This window comes from Capsicum annuum, chromosome 6, assembly GCF_002878395.1.
Source record: "Capsicum annuum cultivar UCD-10X-F1 chromosome 6, UCD10Xv1.1, whole genome shotgun sequence".
Classification (NCBI taxonomy): domain Eukaryota; kingdom Viridiplantae; phylum Streptophyta; class Magnoliopsida; order Solanales; family Solanaceae; genus Capsicum; species Capsicum annuum.
The window spans coordinates 134,547,493-134,571,248 of NC_061116.1; the positions used below are offsets into that span (position 1 = coordinate 134,547,493).

General features: G+C 41.0%; 1 protein-coding gene across 3 annotated transcripts; it reads right to left on the reverse strand.

Moving 5' to 3' along the window:
* Positions 1-1,656: 1,656 nt before the first annotated feature.
* On the reverse strand, positions 1,657-22,594 carry LOC107873216 (sorting nexin 2B). 3 transcript variants are annotated; one of them, XR_007057183.1, is made up of 6 exons: positions 21,427-22,559; positions 20,834-21,043; positions 20,374-20,634; positions 15,414-15,500; positions 2,089-2,182; positions 1,657-1,928 (listed from the first exon to the last, which is right to left on the reverse strand). XR_007057183.1 is itself a non-coding variant. In XM_016719975.2 (5 exons), exons 1-5 carry the CDS (start codon positions 22,417-22,419, stop codon positions 1,848-1,850), a joined length of 1,632 nt encoding a protein of 543 aa, XP_016575461.1. In that variant the 5' UTR covers positions 22,420-22,594; the 3' UTR covers positions 1,657-1,847. The 3 variants fall into 3 exon arrangements, 2 of the variants coding, with proteins under 2 accessions (XP_016575461.1, XP_047270851.1); XM_016719975.2 differs by lacking the exon at positions 2,089-2,182 and having other exon boundaries at positions 21,427-22,594; XM_047414895.1 differs by lacking the exons at positions 1,657-1,928; positions 2,089-2,182 and adding an exon at positions 2,304-2,822.
* Positions 22,595-23,756: the final 1,162 nt, after the last annotated feature.

A 23,756-nucleotide genomic window follows, 5' to 3' on the forward strand; every position in this document is an offset into this window, starting at 1 on the left:
GCAAAGGAAATCGGAGTGTTTTCAAGCCTCCACAATAACAAATCTCTCTTGGTCAGGGGTTTCCTCGGGCACCTCTAGAGCTTCCTCAAATGTGAACCTTTGAAGACAAAGAGTTGTGAGATAAAAAAACATTTTCTGCTGCCATCTTTTGAAATCAATACCCGCAAATTTTTTAGGTTTCACCGCTGGTGTCATAGCTTGCGGAGCATTAGTGCGACTCGTCGTGGCAATGCTAGTTGCCGCCATAGTCATTCCAGCATCATGTACTTGACTACCAATAGTCATTTTCCTGTCACAAGAAGACAATAACTTTAATATATCAAAATACTATTAATAAAGTTGCAGCAACTTTAAACACCTCTTGTTTCTAGTTTAATGATGAAGTTTTTATGACTTCCAATTGTCAACCAAGTGATCTTTAACTTGTGATGGAGATTTTATTTCTTCAAACTACTAGTTAAGTTCAAACGAAGTAGAAAGCTTAAAACTTTAATCTCCAGAAGTCAAATAATAAAGATTTCGAAAGTTTATTCCTTAAGATTGTTATTTTCAATATTTTCGGGTACAAGAATCTGTATATAGGCACAACAACTTCAACACAAGTTCAAGTCTCAAAACAAGAACACCTATGAAGTTCCTTAACACCTTCAACACAAGATTAAAAATACTCTATCCAAGAAGTGCATTATTTTTCAAAAATAAGATGAAACAGAAATGTAAAGTCAAGTCCCCCGACATCACGGAGTGTCCTTAAAGGAATAATTCCCCTCACTGTACCCGAGGTTATGGAATTTTCCTCTCAGGATAAAATGATTTTCAATCCAACAATAGCGGTACCTCAAATTGTTGGATTCATCGAACTCACTCAACAACTAATGATCACAAGGAGTTTTTGAAGATATGAAGAGTGTTTTGCGGTAAAAAACCGTGTTTATACCTGAGGAATATAGGTATTTATAGCCTTTAATGTGTCCTTTTGAAAAGGATATATTGGTTCAGCAAAAAGACATCTATTCATTACAGTCACGTCACCTACGCCCAGTCTGTGCTAGACCTGTGCCTAATATGTGGCAGCAGGTGACACTGTCCAATTCCAGTAGCTACCTGCACTGCATTTGCACCCGTAGGTCATGCTATTACGCGAATCAATGTGCCTTTTGCCTCAAAAGGTCGCATCCCTTCGAGATGCGTTTGCATAAATACGCCCACACTCGGAGAAAAATAATTCTATCAGGTTTTTGAATTAAAATTTCACTTGTAAAACAAGTTTCAAATAAAATTCGTCTAAAAAAATAGATCTCATCAAACGATCATTTTCCAAATCCAAATCCAAACCGAGCGAGCAATAGCGGCACGAGGCACCGCCTTGTTCTTGCCTCACTATCCAAATGAAGTGTTCCTTATGAAAACACTTAAAAATTCTCCCACATTGGTGAACTTTCCATTAAAAGAGTAGACTTTCTATTTTAGTGACTATTTCCATATGCTATTTTTCCCTCCATTTTCCATTCACACACATTGAACCCAACAAATATAACATCATGATATCGATTGTATGGATATAAATTTGTTTGAAGTCTTCAAAGGCTTTTCTTATTCCTAGTGTCAGGCTTGAGGCCTTGATGACGTGATCTTTGCTGGAACTCAACAAATAAATATGAGAATCTGACAACTTTGTTAAATGAAAATCCCCACAAGTTATCAATTAACATCTATCCTAAGATATGAACATGTCTCTAAGCTAGTATACAAATAATAAAGTACAATGTCAGAAGGAGAAAGGGAAGGGGGCATAGGGAAACTAAAACAACGCAGAAGCTAAAAGGCCATTTATATACAGCAACTCCTCAGCTACTATGTTTTACATATCCACTTGTTTCCTCTGCAAGAGTCTGCCAAACATTTGCCATCTTCTCTGCATATCCTGCCTGGTAAAGCCCAACATGTTATTTTCTCCAACAAATCTTTTCAACGGAATAGAAGAAACAAGTAAAAGCGGCAACTCTTGCTAGAAAGGAAAATCATTAGTAATAATCAACTGAAAACAGCAAAAGCACAAACTTTGATCCAAGTTCACAGATGACATACCTTATCTAAGAAAAGTTTAAAGGTGACTTTATTCCCAGGCCATGATTTTACCTTGTCACGAGAAAGCTCAAGTGGTTTGCTCATATAATATTTTCTGTGTCCCAGAAATGAACGGATCACAACAATCTGAAGCTAATCATTCTAATACAGATTGTTCAAACTGGAAAGCCAACTACAGCAAAAACAAGAAAGAAGGGATAGAGGAAGGTAATAAATTTGTTTTGAGTTGAATTTGATAATGTATATTGCCCGATTACCAAGTAATCATTGTTATAAACATTTCTTTTCAACTTTTCCCCACAGATGGCAAAAACAACTAATTCCCAATATGTATACCCTCTCTCTCGCATCTAGTGTGGGGCCAGCTTTAAGGGTCTAAGTTCTGTTATCAAATCCCGTGCTACATAATGAATCTTTCACCATCCAGTTTAACAATATGGCTTAATAATGTACTTCAAGTAGTTCTATGAAGCTTGCAAAAGAAATTAAAAGAACGGGTCAACATCCTCAAAGCCTTATTTTACTGCAAACTAGACTAAACATCAGAAGCAACTCCATTGATCAACAGTGCAAGACCACATAAAACTGTTAAAATGGTGATGTGCCATTCAATCCTAGTTTGCATATAGCACGATACTCTTAACACCAAGTGTCCATCAGTTATGCATCATTAAACCTTGAGTTTAACAGAGTTAAAGCTATGTAATGTTCCTCTGCGATGTTCACTCTGTGCACTGCGAAACAGGAAACAACAATCTATTAGTGGACCTTGTCTCAAACCATGTATTGACTTGCCTTAGACACGATACGAGAGGTAAAAAGACAAGAGGCACCGAACAATTTCATTCCACAGGGGCAATATTGACTGAAGATCACAACATGTTCCCAAACCCCTCTCTATATACGTGGTTATCTCCTTTATCAGCTCTTCTCCACTTCCCCTCATCGATACCCATTCAGCTCCATATTCAGCTAGAAAATTAACAGACTCAGTTTGCATATAGCAATGGAATAGGATGTAGTGGAAAGAAGCAAACGGCTCTCCCTGAGTTTGAATGTTGGGGAAGAGGTTAGGGAGGATGCAATTATATATCGTAGTCCTTTCTAAGATGATTGCAACAAGGATCCTCCCTTTGGACCCTTTCTCCCAAGAGATTTAGTTGTTCATAAAAAGCCTAAAATAATAAGAGCCAGATCTAAGAAAACTACAACAACAACAACAACAACAAACCCAGTGTATTCCCACCTAGTGGGGTCTGGGGGGGTAAGATGTACGCAGTCCATACCTCTACCTCTACCTCTGATAAAGTAGAAAGGCTGTTTCCGATAGACCCCCGACTCAAGACACGAGATACCACACAAACACATAGTAAAGCACAGAAGCAGATTACATAACATAAATACGGCACCCATAAGTAATATAAAACAGAGGAAAGCAAAGGAAAGCACACAGATTCGTAATAAAACATGGAACACGGAAGACGGAATCATAACAGAAATAAAACCCCCACCAAGTAATTCCCTACACTAGCGACCCAAACTGGCCCTAATCCTCTGCCGAAATTCGCGCCCTCCAGACCTTCCTATCTAGGGTCATGTCCTCGGTGAGCTGTAACTGTTTCATGTCCCGCCTAATCACCTCGCCCCAGTACTTCTTCGGCCTACCCCTACCCCGCCTAAAACCATCCAACGCTAGCCTCTCGCACCTACGGACCGGGGCATCCATGCCCCTCCTCTTCACGTGTCCGAACCATCTCAATCGTGCTTCCCACATCTTACACTCCACTGAAGTCACACCAACCTTCTCCCGGATAGTCTCATTCCGAACTCTATCCCCTCTAGTCAGTCCACACATCCAGCGCAACATCCGCATTTCTGCCACCTTCATTTTCTGGATGTGGGAGTTCTTAACTGGCCAACACTCCGCTCCATACAACAAGGCTGGACGGACTACCACCCTGTAGAATTTGCCTTTAAGCTTGGGCGGCACCTTCTTATCACACAGCACCCCCGACGCGAGTTTCCACTTCATCCATCCCGCCCCAATACGATGCGAGACAACCTCGTCAATCTCACCGCTACTCTGGATCACGGACCCAAGATACTTGAACTTATCCCTCTTACATACCTCCTGTGCTTCCAGCTTCACTACTACCTCATTCTCCTGCCTCACGTCATTAAACTTGCATTCCACATACTCTGTCTTGCTTCTGCTCACCCTGAACTCTTTAGACTCAAGAGTTTGCCTTCACACCTCTAATTTGTCATTCACACCCCCTCGAGTCTCATCTATCAGAACTACATCGTCTGCAAAAAGCATACACCACGGCACCTCCCCTTGAATGCGCCGCGTCAACACATCCATCACCAACGCAAACAAAAAGGGACTAAGAGTAGATCCCTGGTGCAATCCTGTCAGGACAGTGAAATGCTTTGAGTCTCCTCCCGCCGTCCTCACCTGAGTTTTCGCTCCATCATACATATCCTTAATTACTCTGGTATATGCCAGCGGTACTCCACTCACCTCCAAGCATCTCCAAAGCACCTCCCTGGGGACTTTGTCGTATGCTTTCTCCAGATCGATAAACACCATGTGCAGATCCTTCTTCCGCTCCCTATACTGCTCCACCAACCTCCGCACCAGGTGGATTGCCTCCTTCGTCGAGCGGCCGAGCATAAATCCAAACTGGTTTTCCGAAATAGACACTATCCGTCTCAGCCTCACCTCGACCACTCTCTTCCAGATCTTCATAGAGTGACTCAATAACTTAATCCCCCTATAGTTATTGCAACTCTGAATGTCCCCCTTATTCTTATAGAGAGGGACCATGGTACTCCACCTCCACGCCTCGGGCATCTTTGCCGTCCTGAAGATTTCATTAAACAATCCAGTCAACCACCTTACACCAGCCTCTCCAACGAACTTCCAAAACTCCACCGGTATTTCATCAGGCCCCATCGCCCTGCCCCTTCGCATCCTGCGGACAGCTTGTCTAACCTCTTCTACCTTAAAACGTCTACAATAGCTAAAATCCCGACACTCCTCTGAGTGCTCCAGTTCCCCTAACACAATAGCTCTATCCCCTTCGTCATTCAAGAGCCTATGAAAATACGACTGCCATCTCTTCTTAATGTGGCCGTCCTCCACCAACACTCTACCGTCCTCCCCCTTAATGCACCTCACCTGATCGAGGTCACGACCCTTCCTCTCCCTAGCCTTAGCGAGTCTAAACAACTTTTTCTCCCCTCCTTTCTCCTGTAACCCTGCGTACAAGCTCTCAAAAGCGGTCGTCTTAGCTGCCGTGACTGCTGACTTCGCCTCCTTCCTCGCTAGCTTGTACTCTTTCCTGTTTACCTGCTTCTCCTCTTCGTCCTTACTATCCACCAACTTAGCATACGCCCCTTTCTTGGTCCCCACTTTCTTCTCCACCTCTTCATTCCACCACCAATCCCCCCGACGGTGCCCGGCCCGGCCCCTAGAAACACCCAACACCTCACTTGCATTCTCTCTGATGCACTTTGCCGCCCTGTCCCACATACTATCCACGTCCCCCCTACACTCCCACACCCCCATTCCCGCCAACCTCTCCCCTATCTCCCACGCATTCACTGGCGTCAGGCCGCCCCACTTAATTCTCGGTCTACACTCCTTAGTCCTCCTTTTTCTATCCTTCTTTATGCCCAAATCCATAACCAAGAGCCTATGCTGGGTCGAAAGATTCTCACTCGGGATGACTTTACAGTCTTTACACAGCGCCCTATCCCCTTTCCTAAGCAACAAAAAGTCAATCTGAGTCCTGGCTACCGCGCTTCGAAAGGTGATCAGGTGCTCGTCCTTCTTCGGGAAGCCCGAATTCACCACCACCAGCCCAAAGGCCCTCGCAAACTCCAGTAGGGTCGCCCCTCGTCATTTCTCTCCCCAAAACCAAAACCCCCATGCACGTCACCAAAGCCTCCCGATAGCGCCCCGATGTGCCCGTTGAAATCTCCTGCTACAACAATCTTCTCCGAACTAGGCACGCCTCTCACCACCTCCTCCAAAGCCTCCCAAAACCGCATCTTCTCCTCCCCCTCCGATCCCACTTGCGGCGCATAAGCACTACACACGTTCAGGATAAACCCCCGAACAACCAACTTAATAGTCATCAACCTATCGTTGATCCTCTTCACCTCCACTACCTGACCTCTAAGCTCTTCATCTACTAAGATGCCAACTCCATTCCTACGCCTGTCGCTCCCAGAGTACCACAGCTTGTAACCATCCACATCCCTTGCCTTAGACCCTACCCACTTGGTCTCTTGGACACACGCAATGTTGATCCTCCTCTTCCTAAGAATCTTCGCAAGCTCTATAGACTTACCCTGAAGGGTCCCTATATTCCAAGACCCAACCCTCAGCCTACCGTCCCGCCCTCCACTACCCCCTCCGCGGCCAAACCTTGGCCCCCCTCCCACTCCCGCCCTCTCCTCATCCCCCGCCCCCACCACGGCCCCACTCCCCAACCCCCTCGGACATGACCCTATCCACCCATTACCGCCCACAGCCAGCACTACACGAAAGTATAGGAAAATATATAGATATACACGGTGGTAGTATCAAATCAGCAGCAAGGAAATACAAGGCTCACACAAATTCAAAGGAATACTCCCGAAACAAAACTATACTCAATTAGGGGGCAAACACCACCGGACTCAACACCCACCGCCCCAAATACGGTTTCCCAGCCAATAACCCAATCCAAAGCAGTGGAAGAAACGACCACAGCGACAGCAACCACAGACAACAGACAATGTCCACAAATTCCACGCAAGTCAAGGTACAGGGGCTACTACTAGCATAATACTAAGAATGAAATATGAAATAATGAAATAAAATGGAATATGAAATAACGAAAATAACAAAGGTTAGAAGTCACCGGATTACGCTTGGAGCTGCGGCTGCTTGAGACGGAGCGGCGGGTGGCGGCTGGAGACCGGGCGGCGGCTGGCTGGCTGAAGACCGAGGGGGGAGGGCTGGTGTACCCCGCGGGGGGCGGGGGGGTGTACGGACAGGACAGGTAAGGGTGGGGGGGCCCGGCGGTCGGGTCGGCGCCGGCGACCGGAGGTCGGGGCCGGCGGTCGGGTCGGGTCGGCGCCGAAGGTCGGCGACGGCGCCGGGGACCAGGTACCGGTGCGAGAGGGAGGGAGAGAGGGTAGGGAGAGAGAGAGATCGGGCCGGAGGTCGGCGCCGGGGGCCGGAGGTCGGGCTCGGAGATCGGGCCGAGTCGGCGCCGACGGTCGGCGCGGGGGCCTCGGAGATCAGGCCGGAGATTGGCGCCAGGGCTCGGAGATTGGGCCGGAGGTCGGCGCCGGGGTCCGGATCGGCGCCGACGGTCGAATCAAGTTAAACAGTACCTTCAGAGAGAGAGAGTACCAAAACTGGCTTCGTGACGGGAAAAACCACAGCTGTCAGATGACTATTCTGACAGTATAGGTGGTATTCTGACATCCTCCACAGCGTAGTTATTTTCCTAATACTAGTCTCTATGAGGGAAAAGTTAGCCCTCCTCACCCTTGGTCCCTTTTTCCTTTTTGGCATCAGATTTTCAGACGGAATCTTCCATCTTATACTCTAATAATAATTTCTCCAAGGGCACACAAAAGAGAAGCTGATATCTTGCTTATTTTGATGCAATCCTACATACACAAAAGAGAAGCTGATATCTTGCATATTTTGATGCAATCCTAGACATGAGGACTCGAATCGAAGACGCGGAAAGTATAGATAGAAGGATAGAATAACCAAGATAGGAAGATAGACACAAAATTGATAACAAAAAAAGCAATCTACAGGTATTTCAAACCCTAAACCTCCCTTAATGAATTATCAATGAGCATCAAACTCTTACGTGACCGCAAAGGGATTAAATCTCCCTTACAACCAACGTTTCTAAATAAAGTTCAACAAATGCTTTCCAAGCACTCAACACTCCCACGGAGTCTCATAAATACATCATGTAATTAATCAAAAAACAAAACTCAGCTAAAATGAAACCCTAAGCTATCTATTTATAGTCCAAGACTAATTATTACATTAAGGCCCTTAAATGGCCCATGACCCATTAAAAGAGATGGCCCCTTCCTTGGTTGCTGCTTAAGGGTGACAGATGTGACTGACCGTCACCTACTTGACAGGCCGTCGCCCAGGCGTCAGTCTGAAGCAGTGACTGCTTAAGGGTGACGGATGGAGTGACTGACCGTCACCCTTCTGACTAGCCGTCGCCCAGGCCATCAACTTAGAGGCAATGAAGTGTTTCTTCACTCGCTTCCTTGGCGGTTCATGGCACGGTTGGTTAGGCTCTTGACGTGTCTTCAAATGACCTCCTCCTTTAGTTCTTTAGGTCTTTTGGCATTCCAAAGCGCATTCCGAGCTCCAAGCAATTAACCACACATGGAATTGTGGGTTTAGGAGTTCGAAAAAGGTCCTCCAAATGCAATCTTGAGCTCTTTGGTGGATCATGGATCGGACCTCTTTGTGTTGGCCATGAAAAATAGGTTTAGAAGCTTTCATGGCCATTCGATTTGCATCAGCCTCCCCTTCTTGAAAAGGATTTGTCCTCGAATCTAAGCCTTGCAAAATCAAAGAAAGGACAAACAAGCACCAAATCCCCATGGCATGAGGGTTAGGGTTAGCAAAACAATCATGTCATCATGCCAGAGTTGCACACACTTGAAATATAACAAACGATCCTTCGTGATACACATTAGGAACTTATTGGAGAATGCACAAAGGAGTCGGCTATGGGAATCACCAAGAGGTAAGGAAACCACAACGGTCATAATGGCATCACTAAACCCAAAAGGTAAGGTTACCTTCGACTTAGGAGCCATAAGACACAATTGCTTCATCACCTCTTTAAGAGACCACATCAAGAGTGGTGCCTCAATTGGTATTAAAGTTCACAAGACCCATATAGCATTATCATTCAAACAAGTAGACCAACCAATAAGTTCCCTACCTCCACATAAAACAAATCCAAGACTAGCATGGATATCACCATAAGCAAAGAGGTAGTATAGGAAGGAATCAAGTGTAAAGGCATCATCCAAATCTATAAGAATGCCATTTGGCTCAAAGATATAGCACATAATACACACAAGGATGGAGTCAAGACACTTGAGCACATGACTTCTTCCCTTCAAGTAAATCATCAACTTGGTCTCCACAAGTTGGGATTCATGCAACTTACGCATAAGTGTGTCAAACAAGGATGCACATATATAAGCAATACCCAAAGAAGACAATGACATATTGGCCCTAGGGTTCTCAAGAATAATACCACCTTTGAGAAGGAGGTCATCATCTCTACGCACATTTTGAAGAAGGGTATCACACAAATGGAGTTTATCCAAAGTAGTTTCAAGAAAAGACTTTCCCCTTGACCTACAAGTGGTAAAACCTTGGTCAAGAACGAAAACACATAATGGTGAACTCTCTTGGAGCCTTTCATGGCTCTCCTTCTTTAAAAACCCTTCATCTTAGTTAGAGTTCTTTTCCTTACATAATGTTGGTCCCTCAAGTGGATTGTGAATCCCCAAGAAAGACTTTCCATCATAGGAAAGGATATCAACACCTTCATTCACACTTTGCTTGTCATATAGACCAAGCAATAAGTTGGGTGTGCCAAAATTATCATATCCACAATTGGCACCGGGGTCAAATGAAAAGAATGGCCATAGACATGGGTCTAGACAACACACATTTTTTCCCATAGGCTTTACCCAAGTTAAAAGATATACTCTCTACAATAGCATACGCATCATCAAAAGCAAATAGAAAGCAGAGAAAGGTATCACTCAAGTCAACTTCAACTAAGATGTCCTCATGTAGTACTCACTATTAGTTTCAAAATCATCACCCTGAGTACTCTTAACAATAAGGTCACACAACGTGGAAGAGGAAGCAATTTCCAAACAATGGACACTTTCTCTTTTCACGAAGGAACCCTTAAGTAGAAATATACCACCACTAACATCAAAGGGATAATTACTTAAGTCTTCACAAGAAGCAAGCAATTCATCCTTATAGTCATCAAACAAGGGTGGAGTGTCATACAAAGGAGCACTTCCGCAATCATTTTCCAAGGAACAATCACTTATTAGGTGTCTTAAGCATTCAAGCAAATCAAAGTTATCATCACCCAATTGATTATTACTTTCCAAGACTAAACATATTCCTTTCCCTTAAGAGTACTCTCATCTTCCAAGAAGAGATTTTCATCTGTAGGAGGAATGTAGTCACACCATAGTGGGTTGTCATATAGGCAATAGTCTTCATTATCATTCTCACCACTAGGTTCACTAGGAGTGAGCTCAACATCTTCAAACAACATATTGTCCTTAAGGAGAGATGAGTCTATCCATGAAGAGGATGTAGAGCATGCAAGTCTACTCTCTAAAAGACAACTATCGAGTTCCAAAGAAGTTTCAAGCACATGACTATCCCTATGAGCCAAGCAAGCATTAGAATCTTCACTAAAGGACAAGCTCAAAGGGTCACTCCCATTTTCTTGATCAACATTCTCAAGTTCTTCACTCACTTGAGATCCATTAATCACACTACACACACCCTCAAGAGGTGGAATAGTTTCGCACACAAGTTGATCAAAACAACTTTCACAAGATGATGTACTATCATTCAACACAATGGCTTCAACACTAGGTGGACACAAATTGATCTTACGAGAAGAGTCAATTCGGTCATCAATAGGATCAACTAGTGTATCCACACTCACAACACGTACATCATCATCAAGAGGCAAAGAATTAATACTCACATAAAGGTAAGCTACAACTCACACTCAATGGGCTACCTGCCTTACAATCATCATTCTTATGCACAAAAGTGTAAGAGATAGCTATGTTACCTTCAAGTTATTGAGCACATTCTTCTTTACCTTGGTGTGAAGGTCCTCCACAAGCTTTGGAAACATCTACAATTTCCCTCGTCAAGTCTTCAAAGAAAATCTTCTCTTTTCGTACTTGTTCTCCTCCGCTTGCTATGTTGGTACCTACACAAATGTCCTTATTAAAAGAAGGACAAACAATGTTAGCATGGTTGGGTGGCAACCCTTTCACTTCGCTCCCCTCATCCTCTCATTTTTCCTCTTAGGTTGCCACCTTGCACTCCCTTACTCCTCTCAATCTTTTGTCTCTCATTTCCATTTGACTTGGAAAAAGTAAACATATTTCCTTGAGATTTGGGAAGGGTAGGTGGAAAGAGATATTTCCCCATTTGTCCTTTGCAAACTAAGGCCAATTTCGCACATTTGGAATCTTATGTTGTGCAAACCAATCAGCACCCAAGTGTAAGTGCCGACATTCCAATGGGAATATGTCACACCGCACCTCCTCATAGTACCCATCTCGAGTGAAGGAAACCTTCACGCTCTCGGAGAATCTATAGCCTTCATAGAAGTAAGGGAAACGCTTGGACACTCGAGGTATCCCTAGATAATCAACCAAAAGATGAGTTATGTAGTTTGTGTAAAACCAATCATCAATGATAAGAACACATCTCGGCACTCCACAAATCTTTACCCATCTTGAACATGGTTGTCTTCTTGGATCACTATTGTAAATCTTCGTATAACCCTTCGACACAAAAATTGGCCTAAAAAACTCTTTCAAGGCACCCCAAGTTTGAGTAGGTTACCTTATAAGCTTACACTATTCCAAGGTCGGACCTTGAATGTACTTAAGGGCATATATAGCTTGTTCGGCTTCGCTCATAGCATAATCCTTGAAGACTCTTTCACATTGCCATTCCCAATCAAGGTAAACTTGGGATCTCATTCTCCTTTGAAGATAGATAGAGTAAGAAGACACTGACTCCTACTATACCTTTCATTCATACCTTGGTTCCCGCATCCACACATTCGGGCACTAAAATAAGAAGCTTGAGATGTGGCATCCTTAGACTTCAGAGATGTATACTCTTCACTACTCATGGGACAACCTCCACTATAGCTAGTATAACCGTTCACACCACTTCGACTTTGATAATAGGTACTATAAGGTGAGGAATATGATTCTTCATACTCCACATGTGTACTCTCACCATGACTCTGAAAAGGTGCATAAGAGAGAAGGTTATACTTCACATCGTCTTGATACTCAGACTGGGAAGTATAATACTCCTCACAAGCCCCATCTTCCTCCTAAGCTCCATATTCACTATATGTACTTGGGTCATCATTCATCTCATACTCTTCTTCAAAGTAACAACCCTCATTTTCATCCTCTCTCGATTATGGCTTATATTCATAGCCTCCATAATCTCCCTCTTTTTCGTAGCCATAACTATCTTCACCACAATCATAGTTTTCTATGTCGTAGTCACAATTGTCCGGGGCTACCGAAGACACGTTCCCCTTATATCACCTTGTACCTACAAAATGAACAAACAAAATTAGTAAAGCACCTCACCAATACTCGTATGAACTCACCTTTGTGATCCTCACAATTGGAGCAACAAATGTTGAAAGTTGCTTGTACTCCGATGGACAATAGGGTATCAGTCTCTACATTGCGGTCGGAGTGGATACTTGTTTGATCGACTCAAAGAAATAAAAATCTACTTAGGGATTTGAAACAAAGAAGCTACAATGAATTAAAACTAGAAAAGCACATAGAGAAAAAGGACGAAGAAAGAAACGGACTCAAATACTAATTCACAACTAAGTAGGATGATTACTAGTTGTTAATTAACGCTTAGAATCAAGAAAAGAAGACTAAGAATCAAAGAAAAGAAACTAGGAAATCTAAGAATGAGCTTACGATTAAAATCCAAAGATTTTGGTTCACTGCTCAAGGTTGACGGACATAGTGACTGACCGTCACTAGGTTGACGACCGTCATGTTGGCCGTCACTTCAAATCAGTAGCACGTATAAATTGGTGTTTGGACAACAAAAGGGGTGGCGGGTTGCCAGCCTCGCGACTGACCGTCGGGGAGGCCGTCGCTCCTTTATAGAATCTCGTTAAGTTCTCCTCTAAGTGACTAGGAGGGTGACAGGTCGTCACTATAGTAACTGACGTCAAAATCGTCGTCAATCCCTATCCAGTGCGTATTCATCTTAGACGTGTGATAGTAAAGATGGAGAGGGCCTTCTACGATTTCTCCTTCTTTGAATGATCTTATTTGCTTCTTAGAGATTATTCAAGACTTGAAGGCTTCAACAATGGATCAAAACAACTCTTGAAAGCCTTGAATCTTTTGTGGTCCCCTCCTTTGTACTCTTTTTTGTCTCTTCCTCAAGAATATTCCCTTTTGATGTTTTTTGATTCTTTCTTTCTTTAGAAGACTTGGAATATTCTTTGGAATAAACAAGTACCACACCTTTCTCTCACTTGCCTTTTGGATTAAACACCACTTTTTGAATGTTCTTCTTCAACAATATTTGAAGAACACTAAGAACATTCAAAAATGATCCTTATGAAAATGAACTCGGAATTCGATGAAATTCGAAACCCAAGCTCACTTCAACTCCCCAAATACAATACCAACAATTTCAAGCTCAAAATCCAACCAATAGACCTCCAATTTTGAGAACCCACCTCAAGTTTTCTTTAACCTAAGCTCCAACAATGGTGGATGTCTCAAACAACCCAGATTAAGCTCAACTACTGGATTTTGACTCAAATAGTACTAGGGAACACAAATCTAGCATAAGAAACTCAAACAGACACAAAAATCAAAAACTCAAAATAAGGGATACACTAAAAACTTTTTTGGACTATTTTTTTTTCTAATTTTTTTGTGATTTTTCAACATAACAAACCCAAAATTGACTTCATAGGAACGAAAACAAGCTCGGCTCTGATACCAGATGATGCAATCCTAGCCACGAGGACTCGAATCGAAGACGCGGAAAGTAAAGATAGAAGGATAGAATAACCAAGATAGGAAGATAGACACAAAATTGATAACAAAAAAAGCAATCTATGGGTATTTCAAACCCTAAACCTCCCTTAATGAATTATCAATGAGCACCAAGCTCTTACGTGACCGCAAAGGGATTAAATCTCCCTTACAACCAACGTTTCTAAATAAAGTTCAACAAATGCTTTCCAAGCACTCAACACTCCCACGGAGTCTCATAAATACATCATGTAATTAATCAAAAAACAAAACTCAGCTAAAATGAAACCCTAAGCTATCTATTTATAGTCCAAGACTAATTATTACATTAAGGCCCTTAAATGGCCCATGACCCATTAAAAGAGATGGCCCCTTCATTGGTAGCTGCTTAAGGGGGTGGAGTGACTGACCGTCACCCACTTGACGAGCTGCTGCCCAAGCCGTCAGTCTGAAGTAGTGACTAGTGACTGCTTAAGGGTGATGGATGGAGTGATTGAATGTCACCCTCCTGACTGGCCGTCGCCCAGGCCATCAATTTGAGGCAGTGAAGTGTTTCTTCACTCGCTTCTTTGGCGATTCATGGCACGGCTGGTTGGGCTCTTGGCATGTCTTCAAATGACCTTCTCTCCTGTAGTTCTTTGGGCCTTTTGGCTTACCAAAGCGCATTCCGAGCTCTAAGCAATTAATCACACATGGAATTGTGGGTTTAGGAGCTTAAAAAGAGCTCTTTGGTGGATCATGGATCGGACCTCTTTGTGCTAGCCTCGAAAAATAGGTTCAAAAGCTTTCATGGCCATTTGGCTTGCATCATATTTGCTTCTTTTGCACTTCTTCCACTTTTTGGAAAGTTGGTGGAGGAACGGACATTACCGTGACTATATTAGATGTTGTTTTTGGAAACTAGTAACTTGGACTATATTACTCCCTCAGTTTCATATTAGTTGACTCTCTTGTTAAAAGTATTTGTTTCATTTTAGTTGTCCAAGTTCTAAAATCAAGAGAAGTTTAGAGTATTTTGTCAATACTACCCTTGTCATTAAATGACTATGTAAAGTAAAAATATTCAAATTCATATTCTCAATGCATAATTAATAGGGTTACTTTAGTAAAATAAACCTCTATTAAATATTTTCTTAAGGGGTGCGCCAAGTCAATAAGGGCCAACTAAAACGATACGAAGGGAGCAGATGTTTAAAAACAAATATATCTGGATTAAGTGTGCTTAACATCAAAAGCTCAAAATGGTCTACAATTACAATTGGACACAATGGAAAAAATCAATTGTCTCTTATAAGCATTATACAAGGGAAAAATAAAGTATGTTCCTCGGAACAATGCTAAATCAATGATTTTCAATCATGCATCTGATGAAGCAACACTAGAAGAGAAAGACACTTTTTTTATTGGTCTAGAAACAACGATACCTGATTGACTATAAATCCTCGCAACATTCCCAAGAAGTCGTCATGTCTTTCCTTCTCAAATCTCTCATGCTCATTCTTGTTGTTTTCCTGCAAGATTCACCATCAAACAGCTACAATGTCAATCTCATTGCAAATGATATAGAATTAAAGAAAATAGAAGCGAAGATAAATAAAATCCTCTATACAGCTATAATGTTACATACTTTTCAGACCATATCCCAATTTAAAAATAATAAGTACTGCCTTCCTGAATAAGCCATTATATCAAATCAAACAAGTTGACCTACTTATACATGCATTCAGTCTCATTTATGAAACAGGAGCCTGGTTGGAGGGGTTTTACTTAAAATAACTTCAGCACTTTAAAATGTTAAAAGAAAACTAATGAAAAATCATTTAACGAGCACTGATTTAGCAAACCAAGTACTTCTTGAAAAGACCAGGGACACCAAAAACTAAACATGAGTGGCAGTAATACATTGAACAATACAAACTCATAACAAGTTTCTGATCTATCAGAAAAAGAAAAGACTCTAAGAAGCCACATTCAAATACAACTTATCATCTTCTAGGAACATTGAAATTAAAATATTTGTACCTAGTAGATTTTGGGGAAAAATCTTGGCAAAATTTGTTTGGCCATAGAATTTACCGATCTTTGGCAAAAACCCCAAGATCCCCAAAACTAGAAAAAAGTGGTTTTGGGGCCAAAATCTAGTTTTGGGTTCTTTTAAAAATTAAAAACTTATCCCCAACTTTTATATTTTATAAAAAGAACCCACTAATTATTACTCCAACTATAATCAATCTACGCAACCGACCCCTCATTAAACCATCCCTTTCTATAAAGAATAGTTTGTTACTACCGTTATTATTAATTTATTTTTTGCACTGATGTATCTTTGTAACCACTTGTAATTTGACGAAATCCCTTCATTTTTCTAGCTGATGATCAAGTGTGATCAGCTAATTTTGGTTGTTTATCTACCTTCTCTTGTTCTGTGTTTTTCTTTCTTTTTGGTATTATCTAGTTGCAGACGATGTAGTTCTGATAGATGAGACTCAAGGGGGTGTGAATGACAAATTAGAGGTGTGGAGGCGAACTCTTGAGTCTAAAGGGTTCAGGGTGAGCAAAAGCAAGACAGAGTATGTGGAATGCAAGTTTAATGACGTGAAGCGGGAGAATGAGGTAGTAGTGAAGCTGGAAGCTCAGGAGGTATGTAAGAGGGACAAGTTCAAGTATCTTGGGTCCGTGATCCAGAGTAACAGTGAGATTGACGAGGATGTCTCGCACCGTATTGGGGCGGGATGGATGAAGTGGAAACTCGAGTCGGGGGTGCTGTGTGATAAGAAGGTGCCGCCCAAGCTTAAAGGCAAATTCTACAGGGTGGTAGTCCGTCCGGCCTTGTTGTATGGAGCGGAGTGTTGGCCAGTTAAGAACTCCCACATCCAAAAAATGAAGGTGGCAGAAATGCGGATGTTGCGCTGGATGGGTGGACTGACTAGAGGGGATAGAGTTCGGAATGAGACTATCCGGGAGAAGGTTGGTGTGACTTCAGTGGAGTGCAAGATGCGGGAAGCACGATTGAGATGGTTCGGACACGTGAAGAGGAGGAGCATGGATGCCCCGATCCGTAGGTGTGAGAGGCTAGCGTTGGATGGTTTTAGGCGGGGTAGGGGTAGGCCGAAGAAGTACTGGGGTGAGATGGTTAGGCGGGACATGGAACAGTTACAGCTCACCGAGGACATGGCCCTAGATAGGAAGGTCTGGAGGACGCGAATTATGGCAGAGGATTAGGGCCAGTTCGGGTCGCTAGTGTAGGGAATTACTTGGTGGGGGTTTTATTCTTGTCAGGATTCCGTGTTCCGTGTTCCATGTTGTATTACAAATCTGTGTGTTTTCCCTGCTTTCCTCTGCTTTATATTACTTATGGGTGCCGTATTTATGTTATGTAATCTGCTTCTGTGCTGCACTATGTGTTTGTGTGGTATCTCGTGCCTTGAGCCGGGGGTCTATCGGAAACAGCCTTTCTACTTCATCAGAGGTAGAGGTATGGACTGCGTACATCTTACCCCCCCCAGACCCCACTAGGTGGGAATACACTGGGTTTGTTGTTGTTGTTGTTGTTGGTATTATCTAGTTCATTATAAAATAATAGCTTTGTGTCAACTTATGGGTATTTTCAATAGTTTTCAGAACTTATGTGTATGTCATATTTCATGTTTTTTTTTTAGAAAAAGGTGAAATATCTTTCCCAAAACTATGGCCACACGCACGTTGAAACTTCACCCAAAACTAACTTGCCAAAATATTTGGAAATCTATGGCCAAACGCTAGCCAAGTGTCCCATGCAGTGTTGTGAAAAGTGCTCGCTTCGTCGCTTAAAGCGAGAAGATGTCGCTTTAATGCCTTGACGCGATGCAATGATGAAAAAAGCACACTTCTAGGCTTGAAGCTAGAAGCGTCCCCTAGGTAATATGCTACTAGTTTTTATTTTAAAAAAGGTTCTAATTAAGAGAGGTGTGCTACTGCTAGACTTCTTTCAAAAACATTTTCTTCTTCGACTTCAAAAACTTGTGCACTTGTAAGACTGCGACTTCAATCAAGGTAAGCTTTTCTCTTCTTCTATGTCTCTCTGTTTCTCTGCTTCTCTGCTGCTAGGTTTTTCTTTCAACTTCTAAGGTCAAGTTTGGTTTTAAATACTCTGGGTTTTATGGGTTTGTTTTTTACTGATTTGCATTCCGCTGAAATACTCTGTTTTTTAGTGTTTTTTGCTGTCTGTGTTCCATCTTTAAGAGAGTCGTTGAGCTTCCTTGCCTCGGGCAGAGCAAGATCTCGTTCTTCTTCAACTTGCTTAATATGTTATGACTATCTATTATTCTACTTCTTCGGAGGTAGTGGTATGGACTGTGTACACTTTACCCTCCCCAAACCCTACTATGTTGGAATACACTAGGTATGTTGTTGTCAATTTAAGAATTGAAAGATTATATTATCTATTGAATTCTTGTCTATTTATCTATGCATTTTTTTTTATAACCGTGGTGTCCGGGCCAGCTTGCGCGCAGCTCAACTAATACTATGGGATACTTGCCACTTCCCACCAACAACAGATATAAGGTAACTCTGTCCACCCTAGTATTTGTCTCTGCAGGGAATTAAACCTGAGACCTCATGATGCTCAAACCCACTTTATTGAACCACTAGGCCACACCCTTGGGTTTATCTATGCATATTTAATATTTTTAAATTTTGCACTGAAAAAAGTGTGCGCTTCTCTTCACGCTTCTCGCATCGGTGAAACGAGCCCTCGGTGCTGTTTTTCTCCTCTCGCTTTTCAAAACACTAATCCCACCTTGGTTGAGGAAATAGGTTGTTGTCTCTTTTGGGCAATCCTCACCTACCTCATGAGCTAACTTTTTGGGATGAGTAAGTTCAAGTTCAACTTTCTTAAAATGGTAACAAAGCCAAACCCATCTTTATTCTTGATGTACCTAAGTTGGAATCTCGTTGTACTATTTGCACACTAGATGTCTAGTCATAGGAGTGCAGAAACATGTTAAGTGTCCCACATTGATTTGAGGGGATGACTTAAGTTAGGTTCAAGATCTGTTCCTTTTTTTTTTAATTACCGTGGTGTCCAGGCCCTCAAAATCTGTTTTATTAACACGGACATGTTGATTGAATAGTAACTCTGTTGCCTCGGCTTACCAGCATCACCTGGACTATACATAGTTGGGCAGCACCTGATTAATCAACTAGAGATATAGTTCAACAATAAGGTTCATAAGAATCTTAAACGAATCTGTCTGACATCCTTCTGAGGAAGTAGGACTGTTCCAATCCTAACCTTAAATACTCGTAAAGCTATTTTCATGTTCACACTAGAGTCGTAGAAAGTGAACCCTCACTTTATGTTTCGCTAATCCAATACGGGTAAAGGAATAGAGCTTTAAGAGTCTATAATAGAATCAGACATGAACAAGATCCAGTGCTATGAAATTCTAGGTTGCCTACGTTGGTTCCACTTGTGGAGCTCAGACTCATAAGTTAGAGATGTTGTTGGGGACAAGAATATCATGAACTCAATAGCTATGGTCTATTTTCATCCCAGCTTGTCTGAAAAAAATATATAGTGAAAGACAAAAATCTGCAGCTAAGACAGGCCAGTGCAAATCAGTCAACCAGGTGAAACATTTTCATCGACTTCCCATTGCGGTCTATACCCCCCCCCCCCCTCCTTTTCTACAATTACTGAATAATCTCTATTTCTTTTATTTTATTAACCATGGTGTCGGAGGAAGATTGTGCACACCTCAACTAATTCCACAATACATGTTATCGCCACTACCACAAGTATTAGGTAACTTTGTCTAGCAAGGGTTGGACAGATGGGAAAAAACTCCACTTAGTGCTTATTTGCATCCACTGGAATTTGAATTTGACACTTCATGGTTCTTAACCTACTACTTAACCTACTTCATTCAGCACTAGGTCACACCATTGGATGCAAGTTAATGTTGGTCCTTGTCCACATATCAATAAATACTTGGGCGTACGTGTAGTAGTCCAATTGTTGTTGATTAACCTTGAACTTGAAACTGAGTATAATTAATCCAACTGTTGCTAATTAAGCTTTAAATTGGAATAAGTATAATTAGGCCAATTATTGTTAATTAAGCTTGAACTTGGATCTACATATCCAATTGTTGTTAATTGACCAATTGACCAACATCCAGAAGAATTTAGCCAAAAGATGTACATGTCATATTCAAGATTAAAAGCAAGATTCACTTTAAATGCAGTGAAGAGGATCCATCGTTTGGATAAAAGAGACAATCATGCTGATGATATGGTGATTAATGATATGGTTGCTCACTAAACAGCAAAGAAAATGACTATACCAAAATCAGAAAGCTTACTTTAGCTGCATAACTAACTATTAACATGTGATGTTACCTTGATCCGCTCGTATTCCCTCACAGCAGAACTTTTGGCATCTTCAGTTACCCTATAAGTTTCCCTGAGCTCTTCTATTTTGCGAATTCTGGACCTGTCCCCACCAAATATCTTAGATGAAGCAGCTTCAAGTTTTTCGATCCTCAACTTTAGTGATGACAGTTCAGACAACAATGTCTGTACAGTCAAAAGAGCACTTGACCTATCGGAAAATGCATTGTTCACAGCTAACATCACTCCAAGGTATTCATGGAGCTTATCCTGTAACATAACGACAGTTGAATGGATAAAGCAATTGTAAAGATTACCGGTGCAAAAACTTTTTAAAATTAGTAAAACACAATTAATTAGGATGTCTCCGAACAGGATATTGTCTGATGAATGCTAGGTAACAACTTTGTCTCGTCTAGTATATTGGGTGCATCTATATAAGTCAGCTTTCATGCTAGTAGAAACTTACCAAATGTTTGACCGTTTGTGCATTTAGCTCCCTGTATAGTCTGCTTGCCTTAACGGAAGCAGTTGCTACATTCTTCATATCTGCAGCCCTTAATCTTTGTGAATCATTAACTGCTTGCTCTGTCTCAAACTTTGTTAACTTGACAAAAGCTAGGCCCATTTGCCCCATGGTTTCTCCAATATCCTGCTGAGCTTTTACAAGTGCTTCAGCCTGAAGAATTATACGAATAAATTGCTCTGTCCCAGTAATGGTCAAATAACTGTCCCAGTATAAGACTAATGAATAGCTCAAATGAAGATAGTCATGCTCATTATAAGAAACTATTGCATACGGCATAGACAGTACTCATGATGAGTCTTATGATTATGTGAATGTGTACTAAAGTAACTAAGCCCGTTAAGTGAATTTGCATTTATCGAAACTGAAATTCTTTTAGAGGACCGGCAATAATGTGTGTAATGAACAATAATATATGACCAACTTTACGGTACTACTATTATAATCAATCAGATGCGAACATGCCAACTATTTACCCATCCACGTTCAAAAGAAGAACAAGACTCCATAGAAAATGTTGTCTGACAGATCTTAACCTGCTGAGACACATTGCTGAGCTGCTGCTCGAAATCCTGCAACTTCTGCTTCTTTTCCAATAACTCCTTGTCCTCCTCCACAGCAGGTGGCTTCACACCACCCCAATCATTAGCCACAGATTGTTTCAACTCCTTAAATATTCTCAACAGGTCCCTACCTCCCTTGGTAGGCTGAGCCACCTCATTGGCATCCACCATTCCCCCTGCTGTCTCACCAAAGATCTGCTTGGGTAACTGTACTGCCCCATCCAACATCCTGGACGCCACATCTGCGGTTCTTACAAGCGGAAGCTTCCTGTGAGCCTCCAAAAACATTCTTAGCTCCTCACTTCTCCTAATCACAGGATGGGCAGCTAATCTCCTCAGGTACTTCTCCAGTGCTGCTCTCCTCTGTTCCACAAACTCCTGTTTCTGCATCACCTGACTCTCAACGACACTCTTGTCCGGCCTTAACGGAATGAAAAAACCTCTATACGATTCAGCTAATCGGTCGGACAAAGTCACCACATCTCTAAATCTCCTCCGAACGCTAAATTCAGTTCCGTCAAACTCGGGTAAATTCGTTCTGGTAGTAATTAGGTATGTGACATAAGTAGTCCCCCCTGGAACGAGAGAATTGGACAGCTCTTGCTCTTTCTGCGGATCCAAAACACTTATACTCAAAAACTCGGAGGAGGAGGAGGGAGATGAGGAAGGAGAAACGATAGAGTGATCATGGCCGCCATTGACTTCGGGAGAGGAGTGATCAGCGTCGAAGGATCTGAAAATAGCGTCAGCGTAAGAAGGAGGTTCGAGGATGGAATTAAAGGAAGAGTTAGGGGTTTGACTTTGGTCAGTGGGGATTTCAGCGAAGGGAAGAGATGAGGAGGAAAGTGGATCGGAGAAACGATGAGCGCCATTAGAGGAATCGTCGTTGAGGACCAGAGATTCCATCTCTTCTTTTGATGGATAAAGGTGGGACTCTTCGCAAGTCTGATTCTCGTATCCCATCATCTTTACTGCTATATTGTAGAAACTCAGAGAGAAGAGAGAAGGAATTTCACAAAAATATTAAGAAGCGGAAAGTGGAGAGTGACCTTAGCCGGCAAAAAGGAAGAGCTAGGGTGCATCGGTCGGTTACTAATAATCAAATCAATAACATATTTTTTTTTTCTATCTTTTGACTTATAGATTGTTGGGCCTTATTTAAAAGTTTGAATATTTCAAACTTCAGAATATTAAATATATTTACTTTTTATTAACATTTTAATTCTTAATAGGTAGATCTTAATCATTTAAATGTACAATCAAGTCTTAATAAGTTTAAAGAAATATCTTATTATTAATTAATATTCATCATTTTATTTATAATCAGCAGTCACTATTTCTACCATCATCACCATTATCAACCACCACTAATAACCTCCACATCGATAAAAAATACTGCTATCAACCACAATTATCAATTACTACCACACCTACTACCTCTTCTATTCTAATTGCTAGTTATACGTGGCCCGTGCTAAGCCCGAGCACAAACTCTAAATATAAAAATAATAATAATTTAATAAAAAAATTATTTGTGTTATACTTTTTATACTTAGTTAATAAAATTTAATGACACGTTAAATATGAATTGTTGAATATTCATTATTACTAAATTTTGTCAAAAATTTATTATGATAAAAAATATAAAGAGAAATCTAATTGACTTTCTATCCGTAGTTACGTCATTTTTAGTTTTGACACACAATTTAAGAAATCATTTTTCTCTATAAAATTAAAAAAAAAAAATCAATCTTCACTACATTGTTTTTATTAAATGATACCAATTTAATATGACTTTTTGGTTATGTAATAATTCAATTATCTTAAGTTTGATTTATAAAAACCATTAATAGCATAATAATAATAATATAAAACAAATTAAATAAATTAAGTATAAAAGATAAAAATAAAATAAAAAATATAAATTAGACAAAGTAAAGATCTAAAAAAATACATACAAATTTGTTACTCGTTCATCTAGTTTCACTGTCTTACTTTCTTTATTAGTCTGTCCCAAAAAAGAAAGTCTCTTTTTATATTTAGAAAATTTTTGCATTTCAACATTTGACTATTAATACTTTATGTAGTTACTTAATAATAAGAATGATATACAAAAAAAAATATAAATCTTTCGTGATTTGCTAAAATTAATAAGTAAAAAGTAATTAATTTCAATATAAGAAATAAGTAAAAAGGGGAAAAGAAGAGATTTATAAAAAAAAACAAAAAAATTACTACTATGTATTATTCAATTACAAGGGTCCAAATAAAAAGATCATAAAATAATAAATGAGGACAAATGT

What these genes read in the sequence shown, in the direction of transcription:
- LOC107873216 (XM_016719975.2), bottom strand. Translation starts at nt 22,419, where the DNA reads ATGATGGGATACGAGAATCAGACTTGCGAAGAGTCCCACCTTTATCCA. An exon ending in CACAAACGGTCAAACATTTG is followed by an intron (nt 20,635 to 20,833) that starts GTAAGTTTCTAC and finishes GTTATGTTACAG; the next exon opens with GATAAGCTCCATGAATACCT. An exon ending in GGGAATACGAGCGGATCAAG is followed by an intron (nt 15,501 to 20,373) that starts GTAACATCACAT and finishes TGAATCTTGCAG; the next exon opens with GAAAACAACAAGAATGAGCA.